The 24,170-nt window shown below is 37.6% G+C and overlaps 1 protein-coding gene across 1 annotated transcript; it reads left to right on the plus strand.

The window, feature by feature from the left end:
• The first annotated feature begins 3,655 nt into the window (after window positions 1-3,655).
• Window positions 3,656-23,603, plus strand: LOC111161354 (cytidine monophosphate N-acetylneuraminic acid synthetase). Its single transcript, XM_022524955.1, has 8 exons — window positions 3,656-3,997; window positions 11,150-11,292; window positions 11,436-11,591; window positions 16,553-16,686; window positions 18,598-18,692; window positions 19,070-19,241; window positions 20,014-20,167; window positions 23,002-23,603. Exons 1-8 carry the CDS (start codon window positions 3,738-3,740, stop codon window positions 23,190-23,192), a joined length of 1,305 nt encoding a protein of 434 aa, XP_022380663.1. The 5' UTR covers window positions 3,656-3,737; the 3' UTR covers window positions 23,193-23,603.
• Window positions 23,604-24,170: the final 567 nt, after the last annotated feature.

Genomic DNA, 24,170 nt, shown 5'->3' on the forward strand with positions numbered 1-24,170 from the left:
TATACTTATCTCTTAGACCTCTCCTGTGAACTCCAGGCCATTTATTCAAAGCCCACTTTTATATCTCTTGAATGTCTGATATGTGTTTCATACATGACATGTGCAAAACAGAATTCCTAATTCGGTCCTGTAAACTGTTCCTTTTATAGTCTTCTCCATCTCAGTTAATGGCAGCTCCCTTCTGCTAAGGGTCACGCCAAACTTCCTGTTGTCTGTCAGCAAATCCTATTAGTTATACTTTCAAAATGTATTCAGATATTGAGCACTTTCATCATCTTCAGTGTAACTTTCCGGTGCCCAGAAAAGAACCTGATGCACAGTCATCATGCACTAATGATTTGTTGAAAGAACAAAAGAAGTCAGTTATGTCGTATCCCTGCTCTCTATAACTTCCTTGACAAAGCTTGGTCCATAACACCTTTATGTGCTGTAATCTGGTCTACTTGTTCCTCTCTATTCTCATGGTTTGCCACTAACCAACAAGTATCATGTGCCCAATTATAGCGGCCCACTTCAAGTGTTCCGGTTTATCATGCTGCTTCATTCCTCTGTGCCTCCCACAATGCTGTTCCCTCAGCCTAGAACATTCTTACACTTTAACAGTATTTCAAGCGTTATCTCAGCCAACAGAAATGTCATTCTCACCTATAGACTTCTCCCTTGTGCTGGCCTATCTCAACACGTGCAGTTCCATCCTGACACAAACCACACTCCACGGAGTTTGCCTGTTTTCCCCTCAGAATTCTACACCTTGCATCTTGGTCATCTCCTGGTATCCCTAACATGTACCACAGCCCCCAGCGTATGGAATGCAATGAACGGAACAAGCGAATGAACGAAAGGATTCCTCTATGCATTGAGTATGTTCATATACAGAATCATGAAACAAGAGTTAATGTGAAAATATAGTCTCTCACTATAAATACGAATGAATTATTATTTGGCAGCAACACTTCACACTCATCTCTAAAGGAAGGATGAATCCGGATATTTGCTTTGAGGGTGGTTTATTTTTATTCCTTCAAACTAATCCAAAGACAAGCTAACATTTTTTTTTCCTTGGCACAGTCATTCTTTCTCTCTAAAAAAAAAAAAAAATTATTGTGATAAGAACACTTAACATGCGGTGTATTGTCTTAAAATTTTAAGTGTGTGATTATTGTTGACTATAGGTACAATGTTGCACAGCACATCCCTAGAGTTAATTCATTTTGTTTAACTGAGACTTTATGCTCATTGATTACAGTGAAGAAGAATACATTAAATAAGTATACTCTGATTTTACTGAAAGAACACTTATCAAAATTTCATGTGCCATATTTGGAACTAGATGGATTATTTTCCACTTTTTTTTTTTTTTTTTTTTTTTATTTATTTGACAGAGAGATCACAAGCAGGCAGAGAGAGAGGAGGAAGCAGGCAGAGAGAGAGGAGGAAGCAGGCTCCCCTAGAGAGCAGAGAGCCCGATGCGGGGCTCGATCCCAGGACTCTGAGATCACGACCTGAGCCGAAGGCAGCGGCTTAACCCACTGAGCCACCCAGGCGCCCCTATTTTCCACTTTTATTACCATCCTCGCTCTCTCTCTCTCAGTGTCTCCCTCTCTCTCCAGATTGAAATCAGCCAGTTCTTAAGTCAAACCAAAATTGTGCAAAGAATAAGAAATGCTTTATTATCATAAGATTGCAACTATAAACAAAAATATGTGTGGGTAGAGACTGGAAAAGTAATAAAAAATGCAGCTCACTGACATTTACTGAACACATACTCTGAACCCACACATTGTTCTAGATGCGATTACAAAGAAGGAACAGTACTTCTGGTGCAGATCTCACAGCATTTATGCAAATCACTATAATCTCTTTGATAAGTAACATTGGTAGCACTTGCTCTGTCCTCAGCTTGAAGGACACCATTGTGCCCTGGAGTCCCTCCACTGAGGTGTTGGTGACCCAATAGGGTTTATGGGTCTCTAGGGCATCACTGTGGAGAATGGCAACTGTATTATTAGGGAGCACTAAGGCTGTTACTGAGGTAGAAAGGAAAAAAGATTTGGTGTGTAAGAAGCAGTAGATGTCCTTCTTACATGGTTGCCACAAAAAAATCAGTGTTGGTGTCTCTGAAGCACAGTAAATGCAAGATTTCTATTCAAAGAGCCCGTAGGGGGAGGGGGCACAAGCTGACCGTTTGGCTTAGAGCTCTGCAATGGTTCTTGGAGCATATCTCCCTCCTCCAGGCCTGCACTGATATGTGTTTACAGCAGCCCTTTCCCATTACTGCCAGCTCAGCACTTTCTCCCTGAACCAGACCCAGCAAGAGCTGGTCCATCGTCTACCTCAGAGGCAAGGGGATGTGAAGTTTCTAGTGGCTCTCCTAACACTTAAAACGTGAGAGGCTTTTTCTCTTCCTTTCCAAAAAGCCCAAGACCTGAGAAGCACAAAGGCCTTTTTCCCCTCCTTGAAAAGAAATGACAATACCATGTCCCATGCCTTCTGGATGTGTTAGCCTCTACTAGACAAGGAGACTCTCGATTTCTAGATACAGGCTTACAAAAGTGGTGAAGACAAAATGTGTGTTAGGTCAGAGACACTTTCTCAAAAATCTATAAAAAAGAGATTGCGTCTGCATGTGGATACATGCCTTTGAACTTCTTGGTGGATCAAGAGGTTTAAATGATACCATCAGGGCTCTTTCTCTCTTCTCCCTGCATGTCTTGACACCGCTTTTTTTTGGTCTCCCAGCCCATTTCAGAACAGCAAACCCTCCTATTCCCCCTCCCTCATCCTGCCATAAGGAATCAGACTTATAATGTTCTTAATACCCAAAAACTCAACAAGAGAAAGATCCTTTCTTCCCCAGTCTCTGGGAGGGTTTCCACTGGGCTCTGCTTGGTCACCTGCCTGTCCCTAGACCACAACTGTGTTCAGGAAGATGAGATACTATATACACCACTTCAGTCACACACCCACCTCCGCAATGCAGAGGATGTGAGTGAAAGCTCCACCAGATAATAGAGGTAACAATTTATAAAAGGAAAAGATTTATAGCAAGTAAAACAAAATAACAACCACAAAAAACAAGAACAGGTGATTACTGCACTGTAGGGGAATAGTCAAGGTTGACTTCCAAGTTTTCAATGCTAGATTTTCAGTGATGTTGATGGAAAATGCCGATGTAGGAGCATTTTGAGCCCATATAGAGAATTGAGGTTTTTTAATGTTGAATTTAAGGTGCCTGTAAGACATTTGAATGAGGTAATCTCTTGGATACAGAGTCAGGAACACAGCAGAAAAATATACAATTATAATTTTTAAATATAAGATTGATTCGTGTTAAGGTGCATCTGAGTGTGCAGTGGGAAACCCACTATCTTAAGTGAAGTTCCTTACCAAAAAATCTATAATGTATGCTGCCTAGTTGAGAAATCTCCGTATAGTATCCACCCCTCCCCCCAGAAGCTGCACTTCCTTCCAGTAATCCCCGGACTCTCAGTGCCTGGCGTGGGTTTGGGGTCCCCTCTGCCCCAGTCTACTCCGCCTACGGGACCCGGGCGACACGGCCGCGGACTACAATTCCCGGCGTGCCCCGCGGAGAGGCGGGCCGTGGCGGGGGCGGGGCCAGGAGCTGGCACAGCCACCCCCGCGAGTGCTCGGGCGGGGAGATCGGGCGGCGCCGAGCTGAGGTGGCGAGGGAAGAACTCCCGGATGTGGAGAAGCTGGGGAGAAGGCGTGGGAGGAAGATGGACTCGGTGGAGAAGGGGGCCGCCACCTCCGTGTCCAACCCGCGGGGGCGGCCCTCCCGGGGCCGGCCGCCGAAGCTGCAGCGCAACTCCCGCGGAGGCCAGGGCCGAGGCGTGGAGAAGCCCCCGCACTTGGCGGCCCTAATTCTGGCCCGGGGCGGCAGCAAGGGCATCCCCCTGAAGAACATTAAGCACCTGGCGGGGGTCCCGCTTATTGGCTGGGTCCTGCGTGCGGCCCTGGACTCGGGGGTCTTCCAGAGGTGCGCATGTGCGAGAGTGGGCGGCGCGGTCTGGGCGGGGGTCGGGCGAGGGAGCCGGGCTGCTGGAAGGGCTGGGGCTCCCTGGGCAATTGCTCTTGGAAGGGGTGTGCAAGATCCGGGGTGTGGGGTCCCCGCGTGAGAGCGCAGGGAGGACGTGCTCCTGCTTCTTCCTTGTTCCGGCGCTGCTCGTAGTCTTGACCTGGGACAGTGCCTGTGCCTGCCCTTGAGCATGCTGTCCGTCAGAGGGGAGATTGCCCCTTTTTCAGCCGTCTCCACCGCCCTGGTTGACCTCATCGGGTAAAGGAAAGGAGGCCACCCCTATGAAACGTCTGTGGCGACATGTGAATGCCAGCAGGCAGAGGCCGTTGGGGTTCCCCTGTTGCTTAGCCTGTGATAACCACTTGGCGCCGATCGATTAGGGAGGCATCAGGTTCCTGAATGGAGTGAGGTGTCAAGGCTTTCTAGTTTCAAGCTCAGCTTGGAGATCTTTCTGACCTTTGCAAAATACTCCAAGCTATCTGCCTGTGAGTCAGCACAATCTAGAAAACCCCTTGCATTTGTCCATAGGTAAGAGATAGTGAGGAAACGTACAGGAGGCTGCTTTATGATATGCTTATAAATGCTTTCATTGTGTCTTTGGAACTTCGTCCGCCCTGAGACTGTTTTAATTGTGCATCATTCAGAGACATTGCCCATATGCCATTTTGGTCAGGAGGGACAAGCTGATATCATTCATAAAAGAACAGAGATAGAATTTTGTGCCAGGAATGAGTTTACACATAGTAACTTCACCCTAATTATGCTTGAATTTGTTACTGTGGGAAGTAAATTATTTTAACTTTTTGATTGGGCTTTGGTTCTTGAAGAGGTGGTTGTTTTTGGAGCATCTTAATTGCCCACATTAATATATGGGCATATGATTTTCATTTAACTAGTCTTGTTTAAAGAAAGATACTCCAAAAGTATGAATTTACTAATTTTCTTAATGTTTTAATCCAAGGGAAGCCCTGGGTGGAACGCGGTAAATAGGGTAGGCACCCAGAAGATAACACTGTTGTAGCAATGTAATAGGAAGTGTGCAAAGGAGAGATAGGGAAAGCCTTGAGAATTTGGTTCAATTCAGTTAACATTTACTGAGCCCTAATTTCTGCCATGCACATCCAAGGAAATAACCAAGATGAAATGACATGGTTCTTGTCCCTGGGGCTTACTGCCTTTTGGAAATTTTTTCACCTTTATAAAGAGTGCACACTGGGGAAAAAAAAAAAAGACTGAGAGAAGTGCATCCAGGCCACAGGGATATGCCATTTTTGTGAAATGAAGTAGAGATCAAAAATCACTTTCACAGTAAATTAAGAACAAAACTCACAACACTGATTACATGTCAGGAACCCCCTTTCAGCCTGGCTTAACAAAAAAGGGTAAGGCTTGTTTCAGGTACAGTGAGATTCAAAGGCTAAAATGATTCATTCATTCAGCAAATATTTGTTGACCATCTGTTGTGTGACTGGCACTGTACTGTGTCCTTAACCAGAGGTGATAGCAGTAGCAAGAGTCATTCCTTAGTCTCATGGAGCTTGCATTTTGAGAGACAAGCAATAAACAAACTGTGTATCCTATATTTGGTGGTGACAGTATTTTCGAGAAAAATAAAGCAGGGTAAGGGAATGATGCACTCTGTCACCAGAATCCTCCATTTCTTAGTTCTTCTAGGTAGGCTCTCCCTTTATGGTGTCAGGTGATTGTGCTGAGAACTGCAAAACTCTCAGCACATAATGACTTGTCCAAACTCTAGTATGGTTTCCAGGAGCGTCAGGCCATGCTTCTAGGATGATCCTAGCCCCCCTTAAAATGGCTGAGAAAGGTCAGTGCTGCCAGGATAATTTACTGTTTGTTTCAGGTACAACCTGGTGATTGGCAGGTAGCCTCTGAACCCTATCTCAGAACAACTACTTTTGAAAACTTAAAATTATAAACCCCTCTCCAGCCTGTGGAATGTAAATCTACCACCCAAAACTGTCTCTCTGAAATGGAAACATCCTAGTAGATAACCCTTATTCATTCTTAGTCCTGTGGGAGAATTAAGGGCCTAAATTCCATGGGCACCTTGCTTCAACTCGCACCTTGCCTCCATCATAAAGTTAAGTGTGTTTCTTCTCTGGATAAGCACCAGTTAACAAACCCAGATGGCCTAGTGACAGGGACTAACCCCCTCTATCACGCTTGCGATACCTTTTCCTTAACACTCCAGCCTTTAAGAAGTCTCCAGCCTTTGTTTGGGGGGATTTGAGTTCAGTTTCTACTAGACTCTTTTCCCTACTGCCATAGTTAACAAATCAAAGCCGTCCTTTCTGCTTTGCTCTCCAGCTTTATTTACCCCCTTATTTTACTCCTTACAGGCTTAAGTCTAACCAAAGAGTTTCTTGGGGTCCCCAGTGCTTATGTTGGTACAGTTTAGCTGCCTCTTCCGCTGTTGGAGCCAGTGATGGAGCGTCGCCTGAGGCACAATGTGACAGTTGCATCAAGAGAAAAATTGGAATATGATTACCAAAGGGGAGTAAATGCTGGGAGTCAAAACCTAACAAATACCCTTATAGCAGACGTAGGAGATTTTGCTACAAAATGATTGGAAAATATATGTTATATATTAAGCAGTAATTTTCCTGTTTCCATTTACTAAAATACATTTATACAAAACTCCACGAAAGAATAAATGATTCCTAAAAACCTTTTCTATGCCAATTTATTTAGCACATCTAGATGAGAGGAAGCATCTTGACAATTGGAAGGATACTTTATACTTCAGGCCACCTATGGTATCTGTTACTATACTAATAATAGTAATTAGAAGAAATAAAACCAGTATTTTCCTTAACCAGCAAAATGAGCGTAATCGTCTGACTCTGCCTTCTCAAACTTAGAATACTGTGTAACAAAGTGATTTTCCTTTCTTTAGGTTGCATAGCTGTTTGCTATGTTGCATCCTTTCTAGGGATCTGAAAAGTTCAACTAAAAAGGTAAAAAAGGGGACTAGCACTACTTCTCAGTGAAGTTTTTGCTGATCTCCTTAGTGGAAAGTAACTGTGTCTTTGTTTTCCGCACAGAACAGCAGTGTTCAGACCTTCTTTTAGTGCACGCATTATGCAATGAAGTAAGGTCATAGACCCTGGAGTTAAACTGTGGATTTGAGTTTCTAGCTTCACCACATGTTAACTGCAACTTTGGGTAAATCACTTAACGTCTGTGCCTCGGTTTCCTCGTCTGCAGAATGGACTTAAGTATCCACCTCATAGGCTTGCTGAGGGGATTAAGTGAAGTAGTATATATACAGCCATTAGAATGTGTCTACCGTGTGATCTGTCCTTGACATTTTCCCCCCTTGTTGAGGTTTTTACAATCTTCATCTCTTCTATGGGCCACAGTTTCCTTACTTGTAAAATGGAAAAGTTGTAATGATCTTCAGAATTCTTTCTAATGCTGACACACTTTCACCTTGAAGAGTTAATGGAACTGTGTCTTTACTCTCTATTTCAAGGGTCCACCAACTTTTCTATAAAGGGCTAAATACTAAATATTTCAGACTTTATCTCTGTTGTTTTGCTCTGTTTTATGTTGTGAAAGTAGCCATAACAATACATAAGTGAATGAGTATAGCTGTATTCCACTGAAAGTTTATTTATTAAAATAGGCAGGCTGGGAGCCAGATTTGGCCTGGGATGACCCTTACTCTACTGGGTTGAAGAGGTACTTGTGAGCAGGTACTCCTACTTACCTTGGTATGCTTAATGTATTGGAACCTCAATTAAAATGTGTTGATTTGGATTTAATTGATTTATTCTGAAGCTATGGTCCAAGTTTGGAGCAACCTTGCTGCCCCTCACCTTCTATTTTCTTTCTTTGATAAATATTTACCCTAGGAAGGAATTGAAGAAAATTGCAGCTGCCCAATTGTGTTTTTCAGGGCTAGAAGATGTTTAGGAGATTATTTTGTTCAAAACCATGATTTGTTCATTGAGGCAGATTTTTCTGCCCTGCTCAGAGTCAAAGCTAACAATACTTCCAGGGTTGCTAACTTTGCATACTACTTTGGATAGCAGTTGAGAAAAATGCTAAGACAATTATTTTCATTTAGTAAAAAGTTATCGTTGGAGGTTAGTTTGTAAGAGCTTGTTTTCAGCAGTGGTTCAGTGCTGTGTTAGTAAACCTCAGAACAAATTGATTTTGTGAATGTTACTTAACATACTGTGGGGGAAAAAAATGAACTTTAGTTTCATTTGTAGGGTGTGGATTTATGATTAATAATAAGCCTGGAGGGCGCCTGGGTGGCTCAGTGGATTAAAACCTCTGCCTTGGCTCAGGTCATGATCTCAGGGTCCTAGGATCGAGGCCCGCATCCGGCACTCTGCTCAGCAGAGAGCCTGCTTCCCACCTCCCACCTCCCCACCTCTCTCTGCCTGCCTCTCTGCCTACTTGTGATCTCTCTTTGTGAAATAAATTAAAAAATAAATAAATAAATAAAATAATAATAAGCGTGGAACTTTAGTTTCATTCGTAGGTGTGGATTTGTGATTAAATAATAAGCCTATGCTGTGTTACTCCTAGGATGGCATTTTGTGATTTGAAATAATATTCACAGGCATCAGGGTTGATATTCCTGTTCATCCTGTTAGATGGAATATGACTTCATTTGAGGCTAAAGTCATTAGCATTAGGCTTTGATATTTACTCTGTACTTGATTTTACATTTTATTGACCTGTTTATTCACTTGCTGACTCTTTCATTTTGCCCTCTCTCTTCTGATTCCCCTAAACCAAAGGAAAATGATCTATTTACATAACCCCTTTAATAAATGATGTTCACTGTATTTTAAGTCTACATATGGGATGCTATTTTCATACATATAAATTAGGCATTTGGACTTTCAGAACTTCAGTTTTCCTTCCAACAGAATCAGTGTGAGCATTAAATGAGACCATGTATGTATGCCTTTATTACCATTCCTATTTTATTATTTTGAATAGCTTGTGGTTTGTATTAAATCCTTCTAACAATGGTATGAGGTACTGTTACTATCACTGGTATTTTTTTTTTAAATCACCTGCACTTTACTAAAAATCGAGGCCTAGGGAGATGATGGATTTTGCCTGAGGTCATATAGCTAATATGTGGCAGAGCTAGGATTTAGACTCATTCCTTCAGATCCCATGCTGTTAACCATTTAATGTTTCATTTATTAACACATATAGATTGAGCATGTTATGGAGCAGGCACTATAAAAATGCTTTGTAAAAATAAAGCATTGTAGAGAGGTTAGTCGTTGCTTCCTTACCTCTCTTCCCTTGTTGGTTTAAGGAGTATTTCAGTACTGTGTTGGCCTCTGTCTCTACCAATGGGCTAAGAACTGAAAGTTTCTCAAGAAAATGGACTACATGTCCGCAGTAGAACCTGAAACATAATAGGCACTCAGTAAACGTTTCATGAATGAAAAAATAAATGAATGATAAAAGGGAGGAAGGAAAAACAAATCTCTTCCAAAACCTCTGTTATTTTTTATTTGCCTTTTAAGCATTTCAAAAATGTCTCCAAATCCTGTGGTGTTGAGTTTTCATTATAGAAAATCAGGATAATAAGTGACATCAGTAATTTCAATTAGTGACATAAATTAGATGTCAAAAGACCATTTCTTTTGCTTTTCCTGTTCACTCCTTACTGTATTTACCATTTAACCATCCTCCCTTCACCTTCTCTATTTTAAAACTAGGTTTTCATTGGTAATTCCCTTTGTTATACACCTTTGACTATGACATTTCTCCAGTAGAATATCTGCCCCCAAATATTTCTGGGGACTTCTGTGTTCTGCCTCACACAGACTGACAGTAAATATAAGATATCTGATCCCTAGCCAGTGGCTCATTGTGTTTACTAGGCTTTAAAAAAAGAAAAAAAATTAGGGAGGTTATCGACTTTATCTTTAGATTTAAATCTTTCTTCTGCAAATATTAAAAGGAAGAATGGAAATCAATAAGTAAAATCTGGCAATGTTAGATTTTTTTTTTTTTTTTTTTTTTTGGTGTTCAGTAAACTTCTATCTCCTAAAAAAAATTCCTATAGTTTCTCACTTTCTTTTCATTCTCGACAATTGAGCATAGACATCTGAAACATGCAGTTCCTCTTACCCCCTGGTAGATGTTGAATAAAAGTGCTAAAAGAAAAATGCATATGCCAAAGACTACAAGTCATTAAACTGTCTTTGTGTAATATCACTAATAAAACATTGTGGCTAGAATATTCACATCTTTTTTTTCTAGCAAAGGGAATCTGTGAAGGTCCAGGAAACTTAACTTCAGTAGATACTGGCACACTTCCCCGAAGTAGCATTCTACTCATAGTCATCATCTTAGAAAGTCTAAACGGTGAACCACATAAGATGTGGTGAAAGGTGCAGTTAAGTTAAATGTCCCAGAGGCAATCAACTCACATTCTCCATGTCTGTAATTATCAATGGCTAAAACTCTGTCAGTTCTGTGTCATATATTTATAGTATACCCACTATCGGCAAAGCAGGAGAGTTGGATTAGCTGATTATTTTGAGCCCAATCTAGGCATTACGTTGCTTCTAAGATTGAAATTCTTTCAGCTTCATGGTTTGACTAATACAAATCTGTTTTTTTTCTTGGCAAGTATATTAAAATTCTTCACACACTAACTTAGATTGAATGAGGAATAAGAAGCAAGATCTTTTTAATTGCCTTTAGATTTGAACTTCTATTTTACTTAATATACCAGTAGCCTTAAATATACCAAGTGTCATTTTTTTCTATTTTTATAAAACTGTATCTAGGGCTATACAAATAATACTTATATAAATAAATAAGACATAAGACAATACAAATACAAATATTTTTGTATGTAAACAAAAAGTATATTTGTTACTATATTTTTATTCAGACAGTTAATAAAGTGTTATATATATTATACAAAATATAATTCTTTAAATTTTATATTATGTTAGATCTGTAATTTTTTTGATGGTATAAAAACTATTCTAACATCATGTAAGATGTATGTTGGTGTTTCAGAGCTCCTTTTTATCTTTAGTGGTTTTTCTTAATGATTTGACTTGTTATATTTATTTTTTACTATCTATCCAGTGTGTGGGTTTCAACAGACCATGATGAAATTGAGAATGTGGCCAAACAATTTGGTGCCCAAGTTCATCGAAGGAGTTCTGAAGTTTCAAAAGACAGTTCTACCTCACTAGATGCCATCATAGAATTTCTTAATTATCATAATGGTATGAATTTGATAGTTTATTCAAAATTTTATGTAATTTCTAATTTATTATTTCATAAGACTTGTTTTCACATTTGAATTTAAGATCTTTGTATTCCTTGCAAAGAACTTTGATGTCCTCTTCATTTGTTTTCTCTTTTTAAGAGGTTGACATTGTAGGAAATATTCAAGCAACTTCTCCATGTTTACATCCTACTGACCTTCAAAAAGTTGCAGAAATGATTCGAGAAGAAGGATATGATTCCGTTTTCTCTGTTGTGAGACGCCATCAGTTTCGATGGAGTGAAATTCAGAAAGGAGGTAATCTGTTATATCAGTATTGATTTTAGCTTTTATGGAGAATCCGCTTTTTCATATGTAAATATTCTTTAGGAGTGAAGGGAGCAACACGTGATTAACAACTGTAGTAGGTAATGACATTTATAATCGTTCTAAGTCTTGTGATTATTGAGACAAGACAGACCAAATTCCCTGCTTTACTTTTTACAAATGGGCATTTTAACACTCTATTTGCCTTTTGAGGCAGGCATGTCCTTTTTCTAGATGTGAAATACTTCTGTGTTGGTTCTAGACTTGCTTGGTAAACTCCATATAAATCACAATAGGATTGTGGGGATAGAAATCTATCAAAAAGTTCTGGAGGACCTCAAGAATGAATTCTGGAATTGCTTCCCAAAATTTGTTAGATTGTCTAATGTAAGAAGACGCAGGAGTCTGATTTCTAGCTAGGTAAGCTAGTAAAATATGGAATAAAGAATAGGATGACCAACAAGTAGGTAAATGTAACATATGTAAGGAAAGGCAGTTTGATTTCTATTAGGTGCCCTGGCATTTGCTGAGTATAGTAGAGCTGCCTTATTGTGACTTCAAGAAAACAGTGAAATGCATATGAGTAAAATTGGAGCAATGAAACTGGAGACAGCACAGAAAAAGAGAGCAAGTAAGAGGATGGAAGGGCTGAGAATAAGATTCTCCAGTCTCAAAATCTGAACGTTACCCAAACCAATGAAATACATCAGTAAATACATTTACAGATTCATTGCATTCAGTAAATACTGTCTTCTCTGTGCCATGTTCTGTGTTAAGCTATACATTTTAACTTCGAACTTACCAGTTCTCAGAAATTTTTATTTCTGAGGAAATAATTTATAGGAAGGCTCTTACTAAAGCTTAAGAAACAAATTTTTGAAGCAAATCAAGGAAGCCCAGTGTTAAACTGAATATTGAGCTTTATATGGTATATGATGGAAGTTCAAGAAGTCCAAGAAATATGTATGTTAAATAGATGACAAAGCCAAAGCCATAAAAATTAGATCTGTAAGTATTTTTAAGTAAATTAGATATGTTCGAATAAATGTCTTTTAACATCAAGAAGTGAATATTAGGTACAAGACCTTTGTCTTGTTATAAATTTTCTTAGAAGCACTATGAAATAGAATGCTATTGATGAATAGTGGTTCTAACCCAGAATGGTATTTCTTGTGAGTCTATTCTTATGTTCCTTGTTTATAAAATCACTAAAAGTGCTACTGGATTAATCAATACTTGAAAAATTGTTCCATTTTATACTGTATAACTTTTTGTATTTTTTTTGTCATCACGCTAGAACCTTACCTTCTAATATAGTAGCCTCTTGCAGTGTTAACCCTTGAAATGTAGTTAGTCCAAAATGAGATATGCATTAAGCATAAAATATACATTGGATTTCTAAGATTAGTATGAAAGAAGTATATGCAATATCTCATTAATAATTCTTATATTTATTACATGTTAAAAACATTTTAGATACTTGGGCTAAATAAAATCTATTATTACAACTAACATCACTTTTTACTTTTTTAAAATTGTAGCCGTTAGAAAACTTAAAATTATATTATATAAACATTATATTTATTGGACAGCACTGCTCAAGAGATTACACTCTGTACCCTTAGTTTGTTACTGTCTACAAATAACTAATTTGTAGTTACAAATAACTACAGATAACTGTATTCACAAATAACTAAGAACCTTACAATAGTAAATTTCTATTTAGCCCCTGCCTTTTGTTCTATTGTCACATAATCTATTTCTATATATATTATGAGCCATGATACGTTGTTCTATTTATTTTAAATAGTTAATGGTACTTTAAGTTATTTTAAAATAGTCACTTATCTTCACCTGCATATTTATCTTTTTTTTTGTTTTTCTTCATTTCTTACCACTTACATGTGCTTCTGTCTTATAGTGTACAATCTGTTAGTAACAGCTCCTCTCAGCTTTTGTCTGTCTAAAAACGTCTATAATTCGCCCTTATTTGTAAGGGGCATTTTCATTGAATATAAAATTTTGGTTTGCCTTTTCTTTCTGTCAGCATTTTCAGATCGCATCTTTAAGATGTTACTCTTGAAGATGCATCATTAATACATCATTTCATTATTTTCTGCCATCCATTGTTTCTTAAAAGAAATCAGCTATTATTCTGATCATTGTTTCTCTAAATATGATGTCTTTTTTCCCTCAGGCTGCTTTTAAGATTTTTCCATTTATTTTAATTTTTCATAGTTGACTCCAATTTGTATTGCTGTCGTTTTGTTGTATTTATCCTATTTAGAATTCTCTGAACTTCTCATATCTGTAGGTTGATATCTGTCATTAGTTTCCAAAAATTCTGTGCCATTATCTCCAAATATTTCTTTCGCCACATTTTCTTTCTCCTCTCTTCCTGGGACTCAGATTTAAGTGTGTCTTAAACAGTTTTATGGGGCCCACATGTCTTTCACAGTCTGTTCTGTATTGTTTGTTGATTTTTCTCTCTGTCCTTCATGTTGAGCAATTTCAGTTGACATATTTGAGTTCATTGATCATTTCCTCTGACTTGTCCAGAGCACTATAAATCCTGTCCAGTGAATTATTTCAGATACGTGTGTTTTCCATTGTGGAATGTACATTGGAGTAATTTTTAGACCTTCTGTTCTCTGTTTAATTCTCCATCTTTTTATCTTTTTAAAATCTTTTCCTCTAATATCTTTAACATATTTATGATAGTTAATTGAAAATCCTCGATTGTGGGTTCCGATATCTAGGTCATTTATAGTTCTGTTTCTACAACTGTTTGTTTTTCTCTAGTTATGGGTAATATATTTCTGCTTCTTCAGAATGACTCGTATTTTGTCATCTGCCTGATATAGAGACTGGAGTACAGTTGACCCTTGAACAACACGGATTTGGGCTGCACGGGTCCACTTGTACACAGTGTTTTTCAATAAATACAGTACAGTACTGTAAATGTATTTTCTCTTCCTTATGATTTTCTTAGTAGCATTTTTTCCTCTAGCTTATTTTATTGCAACAACACAATACATAAAATACACAAAATATGTGTTAATTGACTATGTTATTGGTAAGGCTTCTGGCCGACAGTAAGCTCTTAGTAGTTAAGGTTTGGGGGCATCAAAAGTTACATGTGGATTTTTGACCATGTCAGTGGTTGGCACCCCAACCCCTGCGTTGTTCAAGGGTCTGTATGTATTATTTTCCTCTAGGGAGGGCACACCCTTTCTTCTGTCAGGCAGATAGGATATGGAGCTACTCACTTTGATCCAATTAGGAGTTCTGCTGATGGGTTTGAGCTTTAGTTTCACTTTACCTCTTAGTGCAGATGTCTGGCCAGGAGATGGATCTTGTATGTATTCCTGACAACCCCAAGCCACCAGGACTTTGGGATCTAAGCCCCACAAAACTCTAATGATCTCTCCTGCCTTCCAGCCCATCCCTAGTTTCTTGTGCCTCAGCTCACTCAGGAAACGTCCTGCAGGGGAAAAAGTGGGTGGGCTCTTATAGAAGTCAATCTGTGATTCTAGTCTACAGGGCCCATTAAATACTCTTCTGGTTTCTCTTTACCCCAGCAAGGTCATTCTGCTTATGCCAAGTTTGATCTTTCTTTCACTTCTTCCTCAGATGCAGCAAATATCCCCAGAGAGAAAGCAGCCACTGATCCTTGTTCACTTAGAAAAGACTTGCCCTTCTCACTCCTTTCCTTCAAAGCACCACTTGAATTAGTTTGTTTATTGCCTATCTCCACCACTAGATTGCACATTCCGTTAAAGAGGAAAGAGTTGTATTCACTGCTGTGTATCCGGTGCCTGTAAAACTATACCCTGTGTAGCTAATCAGTGTATATTTGCTGAATATTTTTCCTAGATTTTATCAAGCACTGATGGACTAGGATTGAAAAAAGGATGGTTTAGTTAGGGAAGTAAGTAATTTCTAGAAGCCATTGCTCACACAATTGACAACCAAAATTTGAATAAAAAAGATTTTGAATAATCACCAGCTTTAAACACACATGCACACACACACACACACACACAGAATCATGTATGCATGTCAATACACACCCATAAACACAGCTTGGAAAAAATACAGTGAAAAGGCAAGAGGATCCCTATTTACCAGTACTGAGGGCTTCGTTTGTTACATCATGTTGTAATTACTAATGCTGATATCACTGAGCCTTCATTACCATGGATAGTAATAAGTAAATATTATTTATTATTATGCTTAGTGTATTTTTAAGTTACTGGTAAGAATATGTAATATACAAACATTTTTATCAATATAAAAGTCTCAATAATTTAATGAGGAAATCTTCAGTTTTCTGTAATAACTCTCTGTAAGTAATTTCTCAACCACCTTGTATAAACATGTACACTGTATTTCTATAGAAGTAAATACTTAATAATGAGAACTATATTAAAATATTCAAGTAAGGATATTGTATGACAAGTTCAGTCCTTTTTTTCTTTTAAAGATTTTATTTATTTATTTGACAGAGATCAGAAGTAGGCAGAAAGGCAGGCAAAGAGAGGGAGAAGCAGGCTCCCTGCCAAGCAGAGAGCCCAATGCGGGGCTCTATCCCAGGACCCTGAGATCATGACCTGAGCCGAAGGCAGAGGACCAACGTTCTGAGCCACCCAGGCGCCCACGTTCAGTCCTTTTGAAGCTGCCTTAAGGTTGCCTTGATGTCCTTCCAGAACCTTGTATTTTTAAAAGTGCCTTAAAATCTCAATTATTTAGAATTCCTCTGTAAAATACTTTATTTTTCTATGATTAGATAATACTTATTAAATAATATTACCAAAGATAAATCATCAGCATCATTAGAGATTTTATTCCTTTAAAAATCTATTTTACAGTTTCAGTTTATTTTTAAAAACTACTAAATGAATACTCAGTATTCAAAGCAACAGAGACTTACTATAGCTTTTTGCTTTTAGTTCGTGAAGTGACTGAGCCTCTGAATTTGAATCCAGCTAAACGACCTCGTCGACAAGACTGGGATGGAGAATTATATGAAAATGGCTCATTTTATTTTGCTAAGAGACATTTGATAGAGATGGGTTATTTACAGGTTTGTGCCTTCATTCTGCAAAAATCTTTTAAACCTTTTTATGTGTATAACTCAGTTTTAAGGAAGACGTATGGCACAGTACATAAAGGAAAATATCAGTTCCTAGAGGAAAGGCAATAACTGATAAGATTTATTATCTGAGGCCTTTATCCTGTAGGTTTACAATAAACTAATCTTTGGAATCCATTCAGTGAATAAGCAAGGAATTCTGCTACAACTAAGAAATGAATCAGATACTGAATGTTATACACATGTCCTGATTTTCATTTTATTCCATTCAAAATTCTCTTTTTAATCCATGGTTTTTTACCATCAGGTTGTGGTTGTATAGTTGAATAAAAATCTATTGCTTTTAAAAAGAGACAAAATAACATAGTAGATGTGGAAGATCACCAACCTGGGTGTCCGGAAAGCCAGATTATAGTTCTCTACCTCTAACTATGTGGCTTTGAAAATACATTTTATCTTTTCCAAAGCTCATTGCTCTCATTTTAAAATGGGGAGGGGGGGATATTTCTCACATCTTTAGAGCCTACATGGTTGCATCATATAGTATTTGTTCCTTTCGGTTAATAGCAGTTATTTATTCAGCCCTTACTATGTACCAAGGACTGTACAAAACACTTTACATAGGGTATCTCATGTAATTTTTTTTTAAAGATTTTATTTATTTATTTGATAGAGATTACAAGTAGGCAGAGAGGCAGAGAGAGGAGGAAGCAGGCTTCCTGCTGAGCAGAGAGCCCGATGCGGGGCTCCATCCCAGGACCCTGGATCATGACCTGAGCTGAAGGCAGAGGCTTTAACCCACTGAGCCACCCAGGCGCCCCAAGGGTATCTCATGTAATTTGCATAGCAATGGAATAAAGAGACATTCCTGGCCCAATTTTATAGAGAAGGGAATGGCTGCTTTAAAAAAAGGGAATAATTGGCTCAGGGAATACATAGGTAGAAGTGGTACTATTGGGATTTGGATTCAGGTCCTTATGTTACTCAAAATCAGCATTTAAAAAATACCCTCTACTTACTATGGTAAAAATTCTAATGTGACTTACGTTCTGAGGTAAGAGGGTTTTTAACAATCTTCTGGCAGTATATAGGCAAACTGTAGACTGTTTAGTTAAGTTTGAGTATTCAGAAAAATTAGGTTTGACACATGTAGATAGCACTCTTTCCAAACTCTATGCTAAGATGACTGTTACTTGACCCTTTCCTAAAGTGTGGAGAACAATGAACTATCTCATCGTAAGATTTATGAAGAGACTGCCAATTCTAAAAAACGAAATTTTCCAGTAGTTGATTTTGATATTCAGATTTTCACAGTCATAGGAAAGGCCTCCCCCTTTGCCCCCAGACCTCCAGATCAGGAAATTGTCCCTCCCTTTGCCCACATGTGATCCAGACAATTAATGTCCACTCCTACCTGTAGTTCAGGGATCTAAGACAATTCTGTACAATAGATACTACAGTTATTTTTCCTCCCCAATCTTGCCACTCAGTTGCAAATTAGAACATAAGTTCTGAAAATCTTTATACTGCTTTGGATGATGACAGGAAAAACTATCAGAGGAAGGGGATACAATTAGGCAATTTCTAGAAAATTTTTTGTCAGAATATTAGAAGATGGCTATTTCTGCTTTTTTCACTCTTAAAATAGAAATCTACTTAAAAATGGGAAGCTTGCACTGTGTAGACAGAATTTGAAGAATATTATGGCCTATGGTTTGAAGATGTGGCAAACAAAAAGGTTTTCCCTCAAAAAATTATTTGTTGAATGTCATTTTGCTCGGTTATTTTTTTTTCTCAGTATTGTAGAAATGAAATGAATTCATTGTTCTGTATTATAATAAACTTTTTGGAATTGTGAATAAATGTTAAAAACAGTACTCATGGCATTTATACCATCTTTAGGGTGGAAAAATGGCATACTACGAAATGCGAGCTGAGCACAGTGTGGATATAGATGTGGATATTGATTGGCCTATTGCAGAACAAAGAGTATTAAGGTAAAAACAAGACTTGCACAGCCTTTGCACTGGACCCTGACATACTTTTAGTAGATATGTACAGTTTTCTAGACACTAATTTTTGATACTCCAGACATTTTAGGATCTTTGTAATTAGTCTGTTCATGTGTGGAAGACAGACACATAAAACATGCCTATAGATGGCTTATTCAGTAACTTGAGAAACACATAGTCTGGTTAGACCACTCTACTCAAGGTCTTGCACTGGAAGTTGAAATGTATATGTGACGTAAATGTGAAGGGTAATGTTTGAGTAACTGAGTGGGAATGGTTATTACGTTTACTGGTGTTAGCCAGTTGAGAGGGAGTGATTAGTATTGCATTTGTACTCAGAGGTCTATTTTGGTTTCTTTTAGATATGGCTATTTTGGCAAAGAGAAGCTTAAGGAAATAAAACTTTTGGTTTGCAATATTGATGGATGTCTCACCAATGGCCACATTTATGTATCAGGAGACCAAAAAGAAATAATATCTTATGATGTAAAAGATGCTATTGGGATAAGTTTATTAAAGAAAAGTGGTATTGAGGTATGTGCCCCCTGAATATAGTGATGTTTTTCAAGGTGATGATTCAGGGTCAAAGAACATGTGAGGGAAATAGATTTAAATTTTTAGTATTCTCTATTAAAATACCTGAAATTTAGCCTTCACATGGCTAGAAAACTGTCATACCTTTACTCTTAGATGAATAAAATTAGGAATTTGTCAATTAGCGAATATTTCTTGTTTATTCAGTAAACATATTATTTTTAAATGGTAACTGTCTAGTAATTCCTATAGGATCTTTCAATAAGAAAAATTTCATAAAAAATAGGTATCAGGATTTAGGGAAAAAAGCAAATATCTTGTGGATTTTTAAAGATTAGCTTATTCTTATGATTGAATATTTTAACTCAAAATAACTTAATATATTTTCAAAAATGAAAGCTAAGATAATTTCTTATAATTCCCTAGAAATCTTAAGTATGTGTATGTACCTAAGCAGCACAAGAGACAAGTTGTAGACTTTCCTCTGGATAAATTGAATTATAGGAGAATTTTAGGTTAGTATCAGACAATGTATATTTTTTAAATTGCAGATAGGTTCCTTCCCACTGTAGAAAACAGTGTCTTTTACCTTTATTGGACTATTAGAAAATGTTGTAAAAATCCATCATTTTAAAATAGCAGTTGATTTTACTTAATTGGTCGTTCACTCATTTGTGACTCATATTATTTACCAGGTGGGTTATTTTATTAGGAAATACTTGTTTATTTACTCATTTTGCCCTTCTTTCTTTTCTTTTCTTTATTTTTTAAGGTGAGGTTAATCTCAGAAAGGGCATGTTCAAAGCAGACACTCTCTTCCTTAAAACTGGATTGCAAAATGGAAGTCAATGTTCCAGACAAGCTGGCAGTTCTGGATGAGTGGAGAAAAGAAATGGGCCTGTGCTGGAAAGAAGTGGCATATCTTGGTTGGTATCTTATTATTCAGTCATCATAAAGTGGGCCAGGATTTTTCTTTTTTCTTTCTTTTCTTTTTCTTTTCTTTTTTAAAGAAATAGAGAAATAAAGAAAATTCCCAAGATCGGCATAATTGTAGAGAAATAGAAACTCTCTGCACCGCTGAGGAAAGTGCTAACTTGGGATGGGCTTTCTGGGGGTTAGTTTGATAGTACATATCAGTTGTATCTTAATAGAATGATTACTGACACATGGCTTTGGAGTCAGACCACACCTGACTGGTCAGCTTTGGTAAGCTGAACCTTCATTTCCTCCCCTGTAAACTGGAAAGGTTAAGAGTACCTGTGTCATAGGACTGTCATAGGAAGCAATGAGGTAATCTGGGTAAAGCACTTAGCAGATCCCTAACATACAGGAAGTACACTTTGGATGGTGTTTGCTTTATTAAAGTGCTCCAAGTTTTAACTCTTCAGTTCCAATTCCAGGAAGGAAATTGGACAAATGAGTGACTAATGGAGAAAAAAAAAAAAAAAAAAAAAAAGAGCCCACTTAAATATCCTGCAAGCATAAAACATCCACAAACTGGAATGCCCTGCAACCATGTAATCTGTACTGAGAGGGTCAGGTGTCAAGGTTTTCATGGTGGCATTTAGCAGATACGCTGTGTGCAGGCTTAGGGGCGGTTGCTGAGATTGCCTCCCGAGCTTGCAGTCTCATGTCTACATTTTAGATATTAAAGTAGACAAGTTATTGAAATACATATGACATAAGCCATGTGTGAGATAGGTAGTTACAAGGGTAACATGGGCCTCAAAAGAAGCAGCACAGGAATGCTTTGGGAACAGGTCATCTGAGGACTTCAGGAATAGCCTTTGAACCTCATGTGCAGATTCAGTGGAGAAGACGATAGAGCCCTTGATAGAAAATGATCTGGTTTTTGTAAGGAGAAAACAATTTTAGTGGCACATACAACAAATTCCAGGTGTACTAAGTATCATGCAACCCTCAGCGAGCTTCTCCAAACCTTGGTTTTCCTATTTATAGTATAAATGCAAAGCAAACTTTATAAAGCTATTGGAAAGAAAATTGAAAATAATATAGGATGCCTAATATAGTGCCTGCAGGTAGTAATAATAGTGTGTATCACTTATGTTGGTAAAATCATGCAATTGCATATGCCAAAATATAGTGATTATCCAGAAATAGTGGTAATTAGGATGATATTGATTTGGTTTTTGCCTTGATTTAAAAAAATGTTTCTAGCAAAAATATGCATTACTTATATAAAAATTTTTTTTAAAAAACTATAAAAAGCAGAGGCTAGAAAACAAGAAAATAAGAAAAGACTCCAAATTTTAATTTAAGATCAGAACACTACTTTGCATGGGTCACACAAACGTATGACAATTTGTTCCTTAAAAATATCAACACTTATATAGGTAAATTTTACAAAACATAGCTAGTTTCAGGGGTAGGTTATTCAAATCAAATACTTGAATTTTCATCATCTTTCAGTGAAAAAATTCAGATTTCAATACATTTAATCATTTAGAAATTTTCATTAGATTAATGTGGAACAGATTTAAAACTTTTTTTAACAAGCATTTTATTAGTAGTAGTTGGTTTATGGTATACTAATAATTCTACTAGGAATGGAGAATCTGAGGTACTGGGTGCTTCTGAAATTCATCCTATCAACACAAAACAGAAAGGGGGAGAGCATAGCAGGGCAGGTGGAGAAAGGGTATAGTTTTGTCAGTCTGATGGTAATTCTTCAACGAATAATCAAAGAAAACTTACACATTAAAAGTACTTAAGATATAGATCAATAGAATCCAGTTGTGGACTTTGGCTTCTGATGCAAACAGATCAACTATAAAAAAGAAAATTTGAGACAATGGGATATTTGAGCACACACTAAGTTACTAGATGATATTTTTTTTAAGATTTATTTATTTATTTATTTGAGAGAGAGGGTGGGGGAGAGAGCACAAGCAGGAGAGGGAGAAGCAGACTCCCAGCTAAGTAGGGAGCCCAGCATGGGACTTGATCCCAGGACCCCAGGATTATGACCTGAGCCAAAGGCAGATGCTTAACCAACTGAGCCACCCACGTGCCCCAAGATGATATTAAGGAATTGTGGGTATTGTTAATTTGATGATACTGTCTCACTTAAAAAAAAAAAAAAGAGAGAGAGACGTACCTATTAGAGATAGATACGTGTTAGAGGTAGATGCTGAAGAGCTTTGGGGTAAAAACATGATGTCTAAGAATTCCTTCCTAGCCTTCCCTCTAAAAAACTAAGGGGTGGGGCAAAGAGAAAAACACTGATAAATGATCGAAAACATTGATAATCATTCCACATAAACTTGGGGTTCTTGCATGTGTTTGGGATTTTTTTAATGAAAAGTTTAGATAATTCATATTTTACTTATAGAATTTCTCATAATTCTAATATGCATAGCAATCAGAAATTATAATCCATTCTCCTTCTTTAACTGGTAAGAGTTGATTCTGAATTGCTTACAGAAAATCCTAGACCTCAATTACACTTGTAAATGCTTCTTTTTTTAAAATAATCTTTTATTTTTTTATTAACATATAAGGTATTATTAACCCTAGGGGTACAGGTCTGTGAATCGCCAGGTTCGTACACTTAACAGCACTCACCATAGCACATACCCTCTCCAAAGTCCATAACCCAATAATCTGGGGTATTCTTATATGCAGTGCTTGAGGTCTTACTGAAGCCACCAGAATTACTTACTGGTTGCTGTTTGCATTATTAGAACTGAGTATTCTTTGTCTCCTTAAATTCTCACCCAGTGTTTCTTTCACTTGGTAGGAAATGAAGTGTCTGACGAGGAGTGCTTGAAGAAAGTGGGCCTTAGCGGCGTGCCTGCTGATGCCTGCTCTACTGCCCAGAAAGCCGTTGGATATATTTGCAAATGCAATGGTGGCCGTGGTGCCCTCCGAGAGTTTGCAGAGCACATTTTCCTACTAATGGAAAAGGTTATTAACTCATGCCAAAAATAGAAATTAGCATAATGTTAGAAAAAGAAAGTATACAGCCTTCTTTAGCCACTTTTATTTTTGATTAAGTACAATTCCATGTTGTAATGTTAAGAGTGTGATTTGACCTGTGATGTACCTTAATATATTTTAAAGCGAAGTCTTCTCAAATTGTCACTCCCAGAAACTTCTACAGAATAATTGTGCTCTACTTTTCTCTTTATGCAAGATAATTATTTAGAGATTAATACAGTCTTTCTCAGATTTTTAGTAAATGCAAGTAAGAACATCATCTCAATTGAGTTTGTATTGTACCCTGTTAAACTGTGTGTTTGTGTGCTTTTAATGATGCTGAGATTTTATTTATTTGGGAACAGTGTGTCTGGTCAGACATGCCCTTCTATTAATTAATAAAATTACATTTCACAAACTTGATGAAAACTGTCTTGTTGCTATAGCAGGGATTTACCAAAGATTCCTGTTGTCCTTTAAACACTGACCGCATGGTCAGCAGGAGGAACAAGCCAGTCAGGACCTGGCGTAGAGCATCGGCTTGTGTTTTAGGTATGTATACATATAGCGGCCACTCCATACAAATACAGAGCTGCAAAGAAATTCATATATTGTGAAGACTGTTCATTGGAGTAAATCATTTGCAGTTACCTCTGAGGGCATGGCAATTTTATATACAAAATTTGACTACCACCACAATTTCATATCCACCACAAAGCACTCTCCTATCTGGGTGAATTCCAAGAATGGAGCTTTATCTCATAAATGTGGACTTTTACCTAATAAACACTAACCACTTCTTATGAAACATTTACATCTATTTCCACTGTAAAAAGAATTCAGTTCTGGCAAGAAGCAAGTCATTCAAGCCAAGTCATACAGGAAGCTCTTTTCCTCTGTCAGGATTGGGTGTGTCTGTCCAGTTCAGCATCTGACCATACAGGCCAGACATTGCTAGAAGAAAAAAGGAACTTTTTCAGGGCACCTGGG

The sequence above is a fragment of the Enhydra lutris genome, unplaced genomic scaffold, assembly GCF_002288905.1.
Source record: "Enhydra lutris kenyoni isolate GAN:26980312 unplaced genomic scaffold, ASM228890v2 scaffoldscaffold84, whole genome shotgun sequence".
Taxonomy (NCBI): domain Eukaryota; kingdom Metazoa; phylum Chordata; class Mammalia; order Carnivora; family Mustelidae; genus Enhydra; species Enhydra lutris.

What these genes read in the sequence shown, in the direction of transcription:
- LOC111161354 (XM_022524955.1), top strand. Translation starts at nt 3,738, where the DNA reads ATGGACTCGGTGGAGAAGGGGGCCGCCACCTCCGTGTCCAACCCGCGG. An exon ending in GACTCGGGGGTCTTCCAGAG is followed by an intron (nt 3,998 to 11,149) that starts GTGCGCATGTGC and finishes CTATCTATCCAG; the next exon opens with TGTGTGGGTTTCAACAGACC. An exon ending in GCAGAACAAAGAGTATTAAG is followed by an intron (nt 18,693 to 19,069) that starts GTAAAAACAAGA and finishes GGTTTCTTTTAG; the next exon opens with ATATGGCTATTTTGGCAAAG.